Raw genomic sequence first — 15,433 nt, 5'->3', positions numbered from 1 at the left:
ATATTTGTATTCTTTATAATTGCACTGTCCTTGGAGCGGACCTGACCTACATTTCACTGCTGGTTATACTCTGTATAATTGTGTATGTGACAAATAAAACTCTTGAATCTTGAATTTTGTATTAATTCAATGTCTTTCCTCAGTGACGTTACTGGATTTTTATTACTTACTTGCCATCATTTTGCCTCTACGACACTGGCTTTTAACGTTTAATTTCCATGAGTTTACCAGTAAATTAAATTGGCTGTTAGTTTGAAGTTTGTTTTGAAGATTCGCAATGTGGTACCAGAGCGTGTGACGAAAGACGACTGTAAGATCCTATTGGTGTATTGAAATGCCAGTCATTTTTTACAGTGCTCTGATTGGTTCAAACGAAGCAACACCTACTTAAATAATCCAATAACTTCCGCTGACGATTTTTGAAAGCAGGGCGGTTAATGTTGCTTTACGACTCATAAGGGCAAAGTAGCAGAAAAATACTAGTCTCAATTTTGAGATAGAAACGTTCGCTAAACAAAAAACAAAAAACTGCAATTACGTTAACAGACTATAATCTGAGATGGATCCTGCGTTGTCGAAGCTTCTTCTCGGGCTGGCTGTCAATATAAGCCGTAGTGATGGTGAGATGCTTGTTTGCTAGCTGCTAATGTTTTACAGACACGAACTACATCATGAAATTATATTGATGTTAAAAATCAAATGATCGCAAATTAAACTTAATACGTATTAATACAACATATAGTAGTGATTGCAGGCATTGGGAAGTTTCTAAAATTTGAACATTGCACGAAAATAAAACCACTCAAAGAGAAAATCATATAATTGTGTGTATCTAAATTTAAAATATGTAAGTAATGCAAAAAACAATCTGTCATTTCTCCTTGTTTTCCCTTGTCTTGTAGGATTGCTAGTTAATAACTGAGGCAGGGATCGTTTTAAAAGGATAATTTACTAAATAAATAAAATATTGTAATTTACATTTAATGTCCTAACTCACGTTCTTCCCATATGATTTAGCTTTTTTTGAAAAACAAACGATGTTAGACTGAATGACATCCTCAGTTTATTGTAAGGAAAACAGAGATGCAATAAAAGTGAATAACACTGCTTGTTTTGCACCACTGAAGAAGTCAGTCATGAATTATCTCAAAGTTCAACCAAGAGAATGTTGTTTGTTTATGCCACTTTTTCCCGTCAATCCAGGAAGAATACACAGTGCCACTGTGAAAACGGCCAATGTCACTAAATCTACAGTGAATGTGGAATGGACTGAGAAGGGCATCACTAAAGGAAAAGAGGTTGGTAACAGTTAAGTTACTGAATTTGTTGTAACATGAGACTTTTTTGTTTTCCCACTACATAAAGCAGTTATTAGAATGTTGACTACAGGTTTTGTTGGTATTTGCACTTGTACAGCCAAAGCTGTAGGATGTCATGCTTAACTAGATTAATAAACCGATTCTCCTCTAGGTTGACATGGATGAGCTCAAGCAACTCAATTCTGACCTTATGCAACACCTTCAACCAAGCTGCCAAGAGGAGCCTGAGTCCGCCCCTGGCCCTTTCGCTGCACCTGTGTCAAAACCTGCAAAAGTGAGTGCCATTTCTTTTCTAAAATTATGTTCAAAATGCACATTTGTTTTTTTTATTTGATTCAAGTATTGATTATCCACGCTATCGTTTCGCAAAGGATTAAATTAGATCCATTTGTTCAGACAGTGTTGTCAATATCTGGTATGTGCATGTTAGTTACCATGGTAATGCTATAGGCGCGTCAGCACAATGTCTAGACACCTTCTTATACAAAAACTGAGAGAAGCTGTCACTGTGGAAAAGAGGAAGACCAGTGGTGCTGAATGAAAAAGGTATATGAGAAAACATAAGCAGTACTTTATTCCAAGCACATTGATGCACTGTATCTGAAATCACTGACTCGTTCATTATATACTTACAACACTGCTCCAAAAATCAGATTTCATTGTCATAGCATAGCGCTGCATAGTCATCCATAAAGTTTTTTTTGTTTGTTTCAGAACGTCAGAGCATCAGAGCTTCCTTTAAGGTCATCAAGAATACCTGCTGCTTCAGAACGTAAGTTATATTTGTTGTACCAATTCATAGTTGGTCTCCTGACCTGCACCAGTATAAACTTATGGTGTGTCTCCCATTTGAAGCTGCTGCTCTGGATTGTTCGTCTGAAGAGTCAGGTTTGCATGAAGTGCATGCTTTCTTCATGTTCTCCAATCACAGACATTATGGTTGAATTATAACACGTAATCAGGGTGTCTTCTTGTGTTCCCACATCTGTCCACATGATCTTTTCTACAAATTATCTGCTTATAGAAATCCAGAGAGGTTTCATATGGCAGAGATAGTCATTAGTTCTAGCAGCGATCAAAGCACTGTGGATAGTGGTTTCTCACTTTTGGTTTTATGTAGCAATTATTCTTTTCATCCATTTAGAAGTTACTTTATGTACTGTTTCTGCACATTGTCATATACTATAAGGGTGAGGAGATCATTCTCGCCCAAAAGAGGATCGCCTTTGGATTTATTGGCAATGTTGACCATGGAAAGCTCTCTATTTTACACAGTTTTGAATGATAATACATGAATCATAAATCGCACTGTATTGCAGAGAGTTCACATAACATAATTTTATCTCCTTTCAGCTTCAAGGAGGATGACCACACGTCAGACTTGCTTGTTCCGACCACCTGCCCCTCCACCTGTGGTTTCGGCAATGGCTGCAGAGGAAGTTCTTTCTCACGATCTTCCCTCATCTACGATCCCTAAACCTTCAGGTCTGTCTGAACATCAGCATGATATTAAGATATGCAGTGTAGTATCAAGTTGTTTTGCATTGGAATGAACTGATATCGATTGGTATGAATGGACTTTCAGCTTAGAGACAGCAGAAAATCATTGTCAAAACATCTTGCATATTTCATTAAGTTGCTATCTGGATTTGTAGGCTACCAGAGGAGACTTGTTTCGAAGCCAGCTTCTCCTCTGCTACCAACCGCTGAGGCTATTTGTGAAAGTGAGACTTCCAAATGTGCCCCCATGGGTCCACCAAGTATGTACCATTTTGGTTTTGTCATGCATGCTTTCACATTATTGATGTGGTGGTTAGTAACATCTACAACACTTGACTTAACTTTTTAACTTTTAGGCCATCGCATGTCTCAAGTCTCAGAAACAAACAAGATGGCAAACAAACGGTTGTCGCTAGCAAAAAATCCTGAAGCACAGAAGAGAGGAAAGGTACCTTGAATAATTAATGTTGCACAGTTACTGAACCATTCAGGTACGTTTACACAACAACAATTGTATTAAAATCTGAAATCAGGGTTCCCTCGGGTCCTTAAAGTCTTAAATTTACTTGTATCAAATTTAAGGTTATAAAAAGTCTTAAATTGTACAAGAAAGTCTTAATTATGATTTCAAGAGTTCTTAAATTTGGGTACAGACCAGAATTGTGATACAGCTTTATGTGACGGTTAAACTTCAAAAGGCTATGATTTTATTAAATATATAGGAGCGCTACACGTTTCAAAGTCCGGTGCTGTGCTGCATTGTGTTCTGCCGTTACAGCAGAAACATTTCTGAAAGCACCTCCTGCTGAGAATGAATGTGCATGTTGTTGTGAGTAGGGTATTCTTGCAATACAGGAGTCTGTAGTTTCAGGGCCGGATTTCTAGGACCCTATAGTTTTAATTATTTGTTTTTTGTATGTATTATGTCAGTTCTTCCAGCCAGTTCTATCAAACCTTTACAATTAATCCAGAATGCGGCAACAAGATAAATTTTTAATGAGCCGAAAAGAATGCATGTCACACCTTTTGTTTATCAATTTGCACTGGCTACCAATAGCTGCTCGCATAAAATTCAAGACATTATTGTTTGCCTACAAAACCACCACTGGCTCTGCACCCCTTTAACTAAATTCATTACTTCAGACTTATGTGCCTCTAGAAGCTTGCATTCTGCAAGTGAACGTCGCTTTATTGTGCCATCCCATAGAGGCACAAAATCACTTTCACGAACTTTTAAATGAAATGTTCCCTCCTGGTGGAATGACCTGCCCAACTCCATCCGAGCAGCTGAATCCTTAGCCATCTTCAAAAAAAACTGTATTCTATGTTTTCTTTTTATTTATAATGCAATTAACAAAAGCAAAAAAAGGCCTATAACACTAGATTACTCTATTTTATTTTTTTCTTGTCTGTTTTCTTTTTATTTATTATATAGGCTAATAAAAAATCTTGCTACGTGTACTGTTATAGCACTTGCATATCATTGCTCTTTTGTTGATTTTGATTGCTTCTGTTGTCCTCATGTGTAAGTCGCTTTGGATAAAAGCGTCTACTAAATATTAGTGGCTCATACTATTTTATAGCACTTGCTATTCAATTCTGTATATAGTTATTTTTAAGGAATTGTGTAGTTTAATTGTATACACTTAATTATTGTCCTAAACATACCCTTTGGTAACCCTATTGAAATATTTAACCTCATTTATTTCAATATATTCTATATATATTCTGATTTTAAATTCAGTTTTCTTGGAAAGAACGACTTGTGTCTGTACGAGACTTCAGTTCATTAGCCGCAGCGCAGCTTAACGTCTGATGTGTGACCCACTTAAAGTGCAGTAAACGGTAAAACAATTGCGATACTAATTAGTGTGAATTATTAGTACTTTAATAAATATAAAATAATTTGAATACAAATACTAATTTACAACATCCAGCAGCACAATGAACTGTTTTGCACTGCTAAATGGAGGTTGCTAGCTCTTACATTAAAAATAAGATAGAAAAAAAATAAAATGAATAGTTTCCATGGATCTAGTCTTTGCATCTGTTTGTTTGATGTTTGAATCAGGTCTCTGTTGGAATAGATGGCAGTGTCCCAAAAATAGGGTCCTATGCAGTCCTTGAACTGACCAAGTTTTTCAGACCAATGTGACAATCGACCCATGTTTTTACCCTGTAAACATGCAGAGCTGTAAATGTGAACTGTTGGATCGATAAAAAGATCATTCATTATACAAATCTAAACAGTAAGTTGTTTTTGTATGTTATTTAATATAATAATTTGATAATTGTTTAAATTAATATAGTAAATACTTTTGACTCATCCATTTTCTTAAACTGGTTTAAAGGCTGAAATGTGACGTGTATCATTTTATAAAACTTTGTTTTTGTGTGAACTTGTAAAACCTTGCTTTTTACAGTTTAATAGTTTTCCATAGACATTGCCCCACCCCGCTCATATAGTATTAATTTATTTGTGCTTAAAGGTCTTCAATTTTAGCTTAAAAATCCTGCAGCAACCCTGCGAAATGTTGTTTCGTATGCTTTTAAAAAAAGTTTTATTTTAGTGTTATCGCAGATACGATAACAGCATTGTGTTTAAAACCCTGTTTTCAGATGTTTGATTTTTCATGCTCCCAAAATAAAACGCACAAGGAGTTTTCCGTTTTTGGTTGAAAATGTTAGTGTTACTTCACTATTTTGTTTTTATAAAGAGTTTTTTATAATTATTATTTGCTTTTCTTCTGTTTGGTCACATTTGTTCTTCTAGTCTTGAAGTCTATGAAATTTGCTAAAATGTATGAATTTTTCCCCATCCAATTCTATTTTCGTTCCTAGTTTGGAGATACAAGTCGACCTAATAAGCAGTTTTACCAGATGATTGAGGAATACAGAGAGACCCTGGAGAAAGTACCCATGTCCTTGTCTGATATTGTGAGTTAATGAGCATAATATTAATATCATCGTACATGAATTTCATATTTTAACTCAAGATGTATCTTTTAGGTCAAACCTCACAGAATATGTGTCTGCGTTCGGAAACGTCCACTGAATAAAAAAGGTAGGTTGCTGATTTGACCCCTCTTAATGGAATCGAATTGTTTCTTACGCATTTCTCATTTATTTGTGTTTAGAGTTGGCAAAGAAAGAGATTGATGTGGTCACAATCCCTGGTAATGGAGCCCTGCTGTTGCATGAGCCCAAGCAGAAAGTGGATCTGACCAAGTACCTAGAGAATCAGACCTTCCATTTTGATTACTCGTTCGATGAAGACGCAACTAATGACTTGGTTTACAGGTAGCTGCATATTTACAGTTTCTGTTTGGTATTTATTATCATTTATAATGTTAATTACCATCCATGAACATGACAAGTGTTGTTTATTGAAGGATCAGTTTACTATCTAATCTTTTGTTTCATAGTCTTTTTTTTTATTTTTTGGAGAAGCTGAAACAATGCTTTATTATTTGCATGGAATAGTAACTGATGACGGAATTTACATTTTTGAATGATCTTTACTTAATGGAATATTATTTTATAAACATGCCAGTTTATTCAGTATTCATGTTTACTACAGAAACTATTTAATTGCTTATGAATTGAACTTTTAGGTTCACTGCTAAACCTCTGGTTAAGACCATTTTCGATGGTGGTATGGCGACGTGCTTCGCATATGGCCAGACTGGCAGTGGAAAGACCCATGTAAGTTCATTTGTTTGTGCTTCCAAAACAAAATTCCATACACTTGTTCCATGTTGTTCATCTGAGGCATTATTTACAGACTATGGGTGGAGACTTTTCTGGAAAGAGCCAAAACAGCTCTAAAGGGATTTACGCCCTGGCAGGTGATTGTAACTGTCAAATGTACTTAACAGAGTGGCCTGTTATGTTTATCTGTGTTCACTTATGCATTAATCTCTCTGCATACATCACAGCACAGGATGTATTTACCCTCCTAAGGCAAAAGCGATATGCTGATATGGACCTTTGCCCGTATGTCACCTTTTTTGAGATCTACAACGGCAAGGTTTGTACATATTGTATTACATGTTTCCAAAACAATTCTGACCTCTGGCGGTTCTAGTGTTAAGTGCAAATAAACCTCAAATTTCCAAATGCTTAGTGTACTCTACATGCTCAATTAAACAAGTGTGGTATTAGTATTTGGTTTTATGCTGATTTGACTTTTGATTGTGGTTGCAAGGATAAAGTACTTGTTCAGGCACAATGGTGACCTGTTTGTGTGCTGCAGGTGTTTGACTTGCTGAATAAGAAAGCAAAGCTGCGTGTTTTGGAGGATGAGAAGCAGCAGGTCAATATTGTTGGCCTGCAGGAAGTGCCCGTGTCATCTGTTGATGATGTCATCAAGATGATTGAGAGGGGAAGTGCATGCAGGTAAATGTTAATTAATAATTTTTAAGTGAACCCTTTAAATGTCATTTGTCTTAAATGACTGTTTATGCTATAGCTCTGTTATTTTAGAATTATTTATGTGCTTTTATAGTGTTTTTTAATATTTAGATTTTATATATATATATATTTCAGCTTTAATTTTAGTAATCTTATGTGCTTTTCTCATGATTTCTGTATGACTTTATTTTATTTGACCTTAGTTTTTCATCTAATATTTATTTTATTTTTAGCCTTATTTTATTTACCAAAAATATTTTAAATAGTTTTAATTAGCAATAACAACTGTATCTCACCTTATAACAGAACGTCTGGCCAAACGTTTGCCAATGCCAGCTCATCACGTTCACATGCGGTTTTGCAAGTAATTCTAAGGCGGCGGAATTTCCTTCATGGGAAGTTCTCTCTGGTGGACCTTGCTGGGAATGAGCGTGGCACTGATGTCAGCAGTAACGATCGGCACACCATAGTGGAGACCGCAGAGATCAACCGCAGCCTGCTGGCTTTGAAGGTGCTTTGTCTAATGTCTACTGCACCAAATAGGTCATCTCTACGGTGACCGAGAGAGCTCAGCGCACTGCAAATAGAAAAAACACCTGCAAATTAAGAAAACAACTTCATCAATTTTACAACACTCGCTGCAAATGCTCACAACAGAACCAAATAAAGAAACGCACTGCAAATAGAAAAAAACACCTGCAAATTAAAGACTTAATCAATTTGATGACACGTGCTGCAAATTCTCACAACACAAATATTGAAATGCGCTGCAAATAAAATTCTTTATTTAGTTGTGTCGTGAGTATTTGCAGTGTTTTTCTTTATTTGGTTGTGTTGTGAGCATTTGCAGCACCTGCTGTCAAACTGATGAAGATGCTTTTTCTATTTGCATGTTTTCTCTGAAGTTGCAGCCCGTCGTTGAGCTCTCTCAGCCACCGTACATCTCTGGATTGTTGTTTCTTTTAAATTCACATTATTTTTTCCAAATTTGTTAAAATTGCGTTATTTAAATTTAGCTTAATATCTGAGGTAACTGCTGTTTGTTTGTTTTTCAAACACTCTGAGGTGGTCATTAATACAGTTAATGATTATAGCTTTTGTTTGCTGCTCAATTATATTGAAAGAAATCAGTCTGTACCCTTTTTATAAACCCAAAACTATTTGGCAGTTTTAAAGCAATAGGATGTTCATGGCTTACCTGACTCCTCAGGAATGTATCCGGTCGCTGGGTCAGAACAGCGAGCACATCCCGTTCAGGATGAGCAAACTCACCCAGGTGCTTCGGGATTCCTTCATTGGAGAGAACTCGAGGACCTGTATGGTAAGTCAGCTAGGGTGATTATTAATTTTCACCTTTGTTTGTCAATTACCTTTTTTGTTTTTTTAGGGCTTGAATTGAATACCAGGCTATTATTTATTGTAAAATTAATCTCTTTATGCATTTTGCCTGTTTCAGATCGCAATGATCTCGCCGGGTAGGAGCTCTTGTGAATACACTCTGAATACACTACGTTATGCAAACAGGTGCTTTTTATCTTCCTCTATTTGAACTAATGTTGCTCTGATTGACTGAGAAGGCCCTCTGGTGGTGCGATTTAGATATTGCAATCATTTGTGGGTGTTTCTGACAGGGCGAAAGAACTGAATGGTGTGTCTAAGGGCGCTTCAGTGGAGAATGGTTCAAAACTAGAGCTTTCTGAGGAAGGAAACTCCTCAGAGGAGGTGAGTGAATCAGGCTGTGCATATTAAATTTAAGTGGCAGGACTTTCAATTCAATTCAATTCAATATGTGCTTTATTGGCATGACAATTGTTACAATGTATTGCCAAAGCATAGTGTTTACATTAAATATAGAACAAGTATGTAAAAAAAAAAAAAAACATTAAAATAAAAATAAATAAAAAATACATGCATGTGTAGATATAATTAAACAAAATAGAACAAATCAATTCTAGAATTCTGTGAACAGTTTAAAAGTGTGAGTGAGTGTGTGTGTGTGTGTGAGTGTGTGTGTGTGTGTGTGTGGGCGCATCACTGATTTGTTGACTCCTCCCTCTTTTTGTGACAGGCATCAATGTATCTTGCTGCTAGTGAGATACAATCTTGTTTTTCACCTAATAAATACTGAAGTTGTGTTTTCTTGTTTAACATTTTGAAGTCAGGGTAAAGTGTTTCAAATTTGGGATAAAATGCCTCTCTAATGTGTTGATAGTTAGGACAGCTGGTGAGGAAGTGTTGCTCTGTCTCCACTTCTCCATGAGTACAGTATGGACAGATGCGGCTCTCTCTGGGCAGCCAGTGCTGTCGATATCTGCCCGTCTCTATAGTCAGAGTATGACCGCTCAGTCTGTACCTCGTCATCTGTCTTCTTAGTTTACAGTCTTTCACTGTACTCAGATATTCTGCAGTTGTGTAATCTCTATTTAGGGCCAAATAACATTCAAGTTTACTTTGTTTTTCTGTTGTTTCTTTCCAATAGGTTAGATAATGTTCTTTTTGTTCTTTTATAATTTGGTTGGGCCAAATGTTGTGGCTGATTATTTGAGTGTCCTGCTGCTGGATGTTAGTCATGTTAGTCTGTGTTTGCAGCTTCAGGACCATCTGAATCAGGGGACTTTTTTCAGGGTTCACTTCATGGTTTTTAAGGGCTTTAAAATGATAAGAGTTGGGGTCGCTCATTTTTAAGTGTTTCCAAAATTTGATGGCTCGTTTCTCAATGTGCATTAGTAGAGGGTATTGGCCTAATTCTGCCCTGCATGCGTTGTTGGGTGTGCTCCTCTGTACTCCGAGGATGCTCTTACAGAACTCAGCATGCAGGGCTTCAAGAGGATTTTTGTCCCATTTTTCAAATTGGTGATTTAGGAGAGGACCCCACACTTCACTGCCATATAATGCAATAGGTTCTATGACTGATTGGAATATTTTGAGCCAGATTCTAATTGGTATTTGAATTTGGATAGATTTTTTGATGGCGTAAAAGGCCCTTCTTGCTTTCTCTTTCAGTTCATTCACAGCCAAATTTAGTTTACCAGTTGCATTTATCTTCAGCCCGAGGTATGTGTAGTTTGTGGCATGTTCAATATTGGTCGTACCAAGGGTGAAATTGTGTCTCTTTCCCTGAAGTCTGGGTCTTTTCTGAAATGTTAGTACTTTGGTTTTGTTAGGATTAATAGTCAGGGCCCAGGTCTGACAGAACTTGTGCAGGATGTCCAGGTTCTGCTGTAGACCCTCTTCTGTTGGAGACAGCAGAACCAGATCATCTGCAAACAGCAAGAACTTAATGTTGGAGTCATGTAGTGTGAGGCCAGGTGCTGCTGATTGTTCCAGGAGTTTTGCCAGTTCATTAATGTAGATATTGAAGAGGGTCGGTGATAGTGGACAGCCCTGCCTCACACCCCGCCCTTGACTTTCTTCTACAACACTAAGGCCTGGAATCACAGACAGAGCTTAGCCTTAGACTAAGCCAGGATTAAGATATAAAGTAATTTTTATTAACATGCCTTTTGAAAAAAACATTACTGGTGTGCATCTTGAGATAAAACAAAGGCACTGATATGTTTATGATCAGTCAGTGCAAGTTTCTTTGTTGAAACGGCTCAGAATTAGATTTTAGATTACAACTCTTATTTGAATTATATTTATTGAATTAGATTCATTTTAACCAGTTGCCTTTATTTCTAAATGAAATGAATTATGAAAGTATAGCAATTTATTATAATGTAATAGTTTCTATTGTGGGTTTTTTAATTAATCAATTTAAATAACTGTCATGAAATTGTGTGTTTATTTTATTTAGAGAAATGTGGTACAAACCGCTAAAATGTACATGTTTTTCAGGAGTCTGTTCTCCCAGCGTTTGAGGCTATATCCCAAGTGTCTGAGATGGAGGAAACGTTTTATGAAGAACTAAAGGTTTGTAGCTTTCGGTCACTCCAGAGGTTTGTGTAAACACACCTGCTCTGAGTGGGTGGATTTGTTTTAAACCTCACTATCACTCAAAAAGTTACAAAACTCCCTGTAGCAATCAAGTTACAAAACGCCTTTTGCTATTTGTTTACTCCTGAATGCATTTCTTCAGACAAGCCTTTTTGAACTGCTCAGAGACCTTGGTTGAGTCATAGGATAAGTGGGTTTTGTGTTCATCTCTGTTTCTCATTCCTTTTCCAGGGGTGCAGTGAGGTTGCAAGATCTATGGAATATCCCTCATTTGATATCTTAGCAAATTTACCAGAGATCGACACATTCATGAGGAAACTGCAAGGTATTTCATCGTAATCCAAATAGACGCATACATTACCGTTCAAAAGTTTGGAGTCAGTAAGAGGTTTTTTAAATGGTTCATGAAAGTTTATGATTAATGGTTTATTGTGTAACAATATTATAATTCAAAATATTCTATTTTTATAAATTTTAGACGGTAATTTATTCCTGTGATGGTATAGCTGAACATTTAGCAGCCATTACTCCAGTTTGCAGTGTTACATGAACCTTCAGAAATTATTCTAATATGCTCATTTTAGTGTTCAAGAAATATTCCTTATCAGTGTTGAAAACGGTTAAGTTGCTTAATACTTGTGTAAACGTGATCATTTTTGTTTTCAAAAGAGCAGCCTTTAGATGAAATAGAAGTCTTTTGTAACATTAGAAATGTCTTTACTGTCACTTATGATCAATTTAATGAATCCTTGCTGAATAGTATTCATTTATTTAAAAAATAAAAAAGGAAATTTACATTTTATTTAGGAAAAATGAATTACCTCTGAAGGTTCCCAGAGCATCTTGCACCTACTCACAGAATTTACCTCAATATTACTACTCCCTCTCCTCATGCACCTCTGTTTATATAATAGCTTGGTTGAGTTTCAATACATGTTGAAGTGACACAAATTGTGTGGTTTGAGAGGGTGCTGAGAAAAAGCCTGCCATTTCCTGCTGAGCATTGAAATTGTTTTTCTTCTCCTTGTTGTAGAGTCTTACCAGGCTTTGAGATCAGCTATTGAAGAAGAACAGAGGGTCAGGATGTCACCAAACTAATCTAAGATGAGATTCAGCTGAGGAAAAACTGCAAAAAAAAACCTCTTACAAAAGCTAATACAATTTCAATTTGTTCTTTTAATAATCTTATCTGCTATCTGGCTAGAGGTATATCAAGTGTTGGTTATTGTATGTGTATGCTTTAATAGTTTTTGTGTACTGAATAAAGGTTCCCTTATCTTGAATCTTTTGTAAATCACATTTTGAATGCTGTGTCCTGGTTATTCAAGGCCATCTTCATGAATCATCAGCTGTTTGTGCTTCATTTACATGCATTTGGATTCTTACTCCTTTCACGTCTCCGCATTGGAACTGCGCTTTGTTTTGTTTTTTCATCCTGATGACGCCAAAATGAGAGGCAGTTTGAGCACCGCTTCATACCACCCATCCTTCCCATCACCCCCCAGCCTTGACCTCCAAACCGCCACTATATACAAGCCACAACCAGTGTATACACTTGCCCTGCAAGCACAAGCTGACACATGACAAATCAAAGGCCTAATAAACAGCTCACACTGAACAGTTTACCTCAAAGGATGAAAATAAACAAAATCGGCCTGTGAGTGGGTGGCCCCACATCTCCGTGTGAGGCCTAAAAGCTCAACTGCTTCCTCTGAGCTCTTTGGGTGGCATTTCCCACCCCTCTCCAGCTATTTGCCCCCCTACTCTGTAAATGCATATAGCTGCGCTACATATATTGCACTAAACTTGGGAATATGTATCTTGTTCTAGCGCTATATTTTATGTACAGATACAACTGTATTCGTTTTACAAAACTCCTTAATAAATTGGCATTCGTGAAATCTAATTTTCATTGTAAAGTTGCTGTCCAGTGACGTTTTGGTTATGTTCATGTGTTAAACATGTTTCAAGGTAAAAATAATTGTTCGGAATGTGTATTTTAACATGTCAGTTGTGGTGAACTGATTTAACATTTTAAACGTTTTGTTCAAACCTTTTAAAGTTATCCTCACTCGCACGATTAGGGACTTGGAGGTTCACCTCAGACAAACCTTAATTAACTTCTTGAGACCTTGAGTCTTGATTCCTTCAGTGGTTTAAAGAGACTGAAATAGTTTTGATTCAGTGTTGCGTTGTGGTTTCGTTATCTTCTTGGGATGTAACTTCCCAGCTTCGCTTCTGAAACAACACTTAGAATAGCTAAAAAAGGACTGCTGGCTTGTTACAGACATGGTTTCTTCAGTTCAGTTATCCACCATGCATTTTAAAGAAGACGAGAGAGCTGAAGGAGCTTTTGCTGGGATTTTCGATTTGGAAATGTGTTTAATGCGAGTCGAGTCTTGTATCTGTTGGCCCCGAGTCTGTTTGACTCTGCTCTCTGGACTCCAGCTGTCCACATGAATATTTTCTCAGTGTGGAGAAAATTGTCAGTGGCCGATGCTCAGTTCCCATCACCTCCACAGACTAAATAAACAGACAAACCACCCAGCCAGCCCATCGGAGGAGCATGCAGAACAACCTCTGTTTTTCTTTTCCTTCTGACCCATTTCTTCTCTGTCATTCTGTGGCTCTGGATTGTCTGTGAATGGATCTGGAAGGGGAAAGTGTCCTCAATGCCAGACCTGTGGCAGGCCTGCCTAAATGGTGTTATGGTGTTTGGAGAAGAGCCTTTGTATAAACGTGCCACACGTTACTCCAGTTATTTTTTTCTTTTGCATACAGAGTCTATGATGTGATTTACTGTTTTTTTATAACACATATATGTTGGTCTCTTAAAGAAAGATGGATTACAAAGATGTTCACTTTCCCTCCAATTATTATGCTTTAAACAACAAAACATTGCAACCATATACTTATTAATGCCATGGGAGAAAGAAATAAAAAAGACAGTCACACATTTAGAGATGTTTGAACTATTCAAATATTTGAAATACAGACCGTTAGTGAACAGTTTCAAAGCTTTTCTATTAGCATTAGTTTGAATGGCATAAATACAGTTTTAATTATCTTAAGACTACTGATAAATTTGTCATTTCTAGTTTTAGCCATTTATTCGAAAACTTTTGCGACCTGAGCCTTGCGTCAGTTGAGTGCTGACTCGTGAGTCGTTCAGTCCAATTTAAAGGCCAATCAATCGCTTCATTACAAAGAACCGGTTCTAAAGTGATTCAATCATTCACAAATGCGGTTCTCGATTTCAGTTCACTCAATGATCCGATTGCTGTAGTTCTTCAGCTATATAGTACTTTAAACAATCAGTGAATAATTACTTTATTTTAATGGGCATTTACAATATAAGGCATGAGTATAGACTACTTAAATAGTTTTTTTTTTTTTTGTAGCTTATGCCACATGGCCACCACAAAAGACCTGCATGATGGTTCTTCAGAAATATTATTTAAAAAAAAAAACATTAATAAATCTTTATGGGATTGTCACGACATGAGGGTGTCATTTAATCAAAACTGACGCACATTTTTAACAAGTCTTCAACTAATATATTAGTTTGTGTTTTTCATTGACCCACATGCAATTAAATTTATTGGAAAACTTGTGGTTATAGACTGTATTTTTAGTCAGCTTCAAAAGTTGATAAACTATAAAAACAGATGTTGCCATTCTTATGTTTATTAACTCGAACTGTTCTGGAATGAGTTATTTTTAAGGATGTCACAAGGGTGCAGTGTTTCAATGCTAAATTTGTTGTCACGCACACAACATGTAGTTACCAATAGAAGGCAGTCAGACTCTGCACACAGAACTAAACCATGAATGTTGCATTGAAAATCACATTTCCTGCTGTTGTAATAATGTTGTGGTGTTCATTTGCATTTTTATTTATTTGCTTTAGCATGTTTACTCATTTAAAAATCAGTGTAGCACACTAGGAAATTCCCAGCATCTTATTTGGCCCAGAAGCATCAGAATAGTTTCAGAGTCAGCCACATTGGAGAGTGCTTATATTTCATGCAGTTTGGCATCGTCTAGCACACTCATTGGCACCAGCACTGGGCATCAGAATTTAATATATTCACAGAGGCGTTTTAATATTTGATTTTGTTCATGAATGCTTCACTGTTTTCTAGGAATTGTTGAATATTCCTAATGCTAATTTAGAATGTTTCCTATGTTTTTGAGATCCTTTTGCTATTCTTTTCCAGATGGAATGATCAAATGCGCGTGTCTGTGTGAAAAGATACAGGCGC

At 36.6% G+C, this 15,433-nt stretch overlaps 1 protein-coding gene across 2 annotated transcripts; it reads left to right on the top strand.

Annotated features, from left to right (window-relative positions):
• Positions 1–352: 352 nt before the first annotated feature.
• On the top strand, positions 353–12,468 carry LOC306881883 (kinesin-like protein KIF2C). 2 transcript variants are annotated; one of them, XM_079436219.1, is made up of 22 exons: positions 428–620; positions 1,204–1,298; positions 1,471–1,593; positions 2,034–2,091; positions 2,175–2,207; positions 2,673–2,804; positions 2,975–3,079; positions 3,176–3,267; positions 5,661–5,756; positions 5,829–5,883; positions 5,957–6,119; positions 6,434–6,524; positions 6,604–6,667; positions 6,758–6,849; positions 7,075–7,217; positions 7,539–7,743; positions 8,443–8,553; positions 8,689–8,756; positions 8,864–8,954; positions 11,070–11,144; positions 11,400–11,493; positions 12,202–12,468. In XM_079436219.1, the coding sequence occupies exons 1-22, from the start codon at positions 560–562 to the stop codon at positions 12,264–12,266; spliced, it is 2,112 nt and encodes a 703-aa protein (XP_079292345.1). In that variant the 5' UTR covers positions 428–559; the 3' UTR covers positions 12,267–12,468. The 2 variants fall into 2 exon arrangements, with proteins under 2 accessions (XP_079292346.1, XP_079292345.1); XM_079436220.1 differs by lacking the exon at positions 2,175–2,207 and having other exon boundaries at positions 353–620.
• The last annotated feature ends 2,965 nt before the right edge of the window (positions 12,469–15,433 follow it).

This window comes from Barbus barbus (genome assembly GCF_936440315.1).
Source record: "Barbus barbus genome assembly, chromosome: 15".
NCBI lineage: Eukaryota > Metazoa > Chordata > Actinopteri > Cypriniformes > Cyprinidae > Barbus > Barbus barbus.
The sequence above is the reverse complement of the archived record's forward strand: the minus strand, read 5'-3'. Positions and strand labels throughout refer to the sequence as shown.

Bases quoted from the DNA above. Each gene is read 5' to 3' on its own strand.
- LOC306881883 (XM_079436219.1), top strand. From the start codon at position 560: ATGGATCCTGCGTTGTCGAAGCTTCTTCTCGGGCTGGCTGTCAATATA. The intron at 1,299-1,470 runs GTTGGTAACAGT...ATTCTCCTCTAG, and splicing joins GCATCACTAAAGGAAAAGAG to GTTGACATGGATGAGCTCAA. The intron at 2,805-2,974 runs GTCTGTCTGAAC...CTGGATTTGTAG, and splicing joins TACGATCCCTAAACCTTCAG to GCTACCAGAGGAGACTTGTT.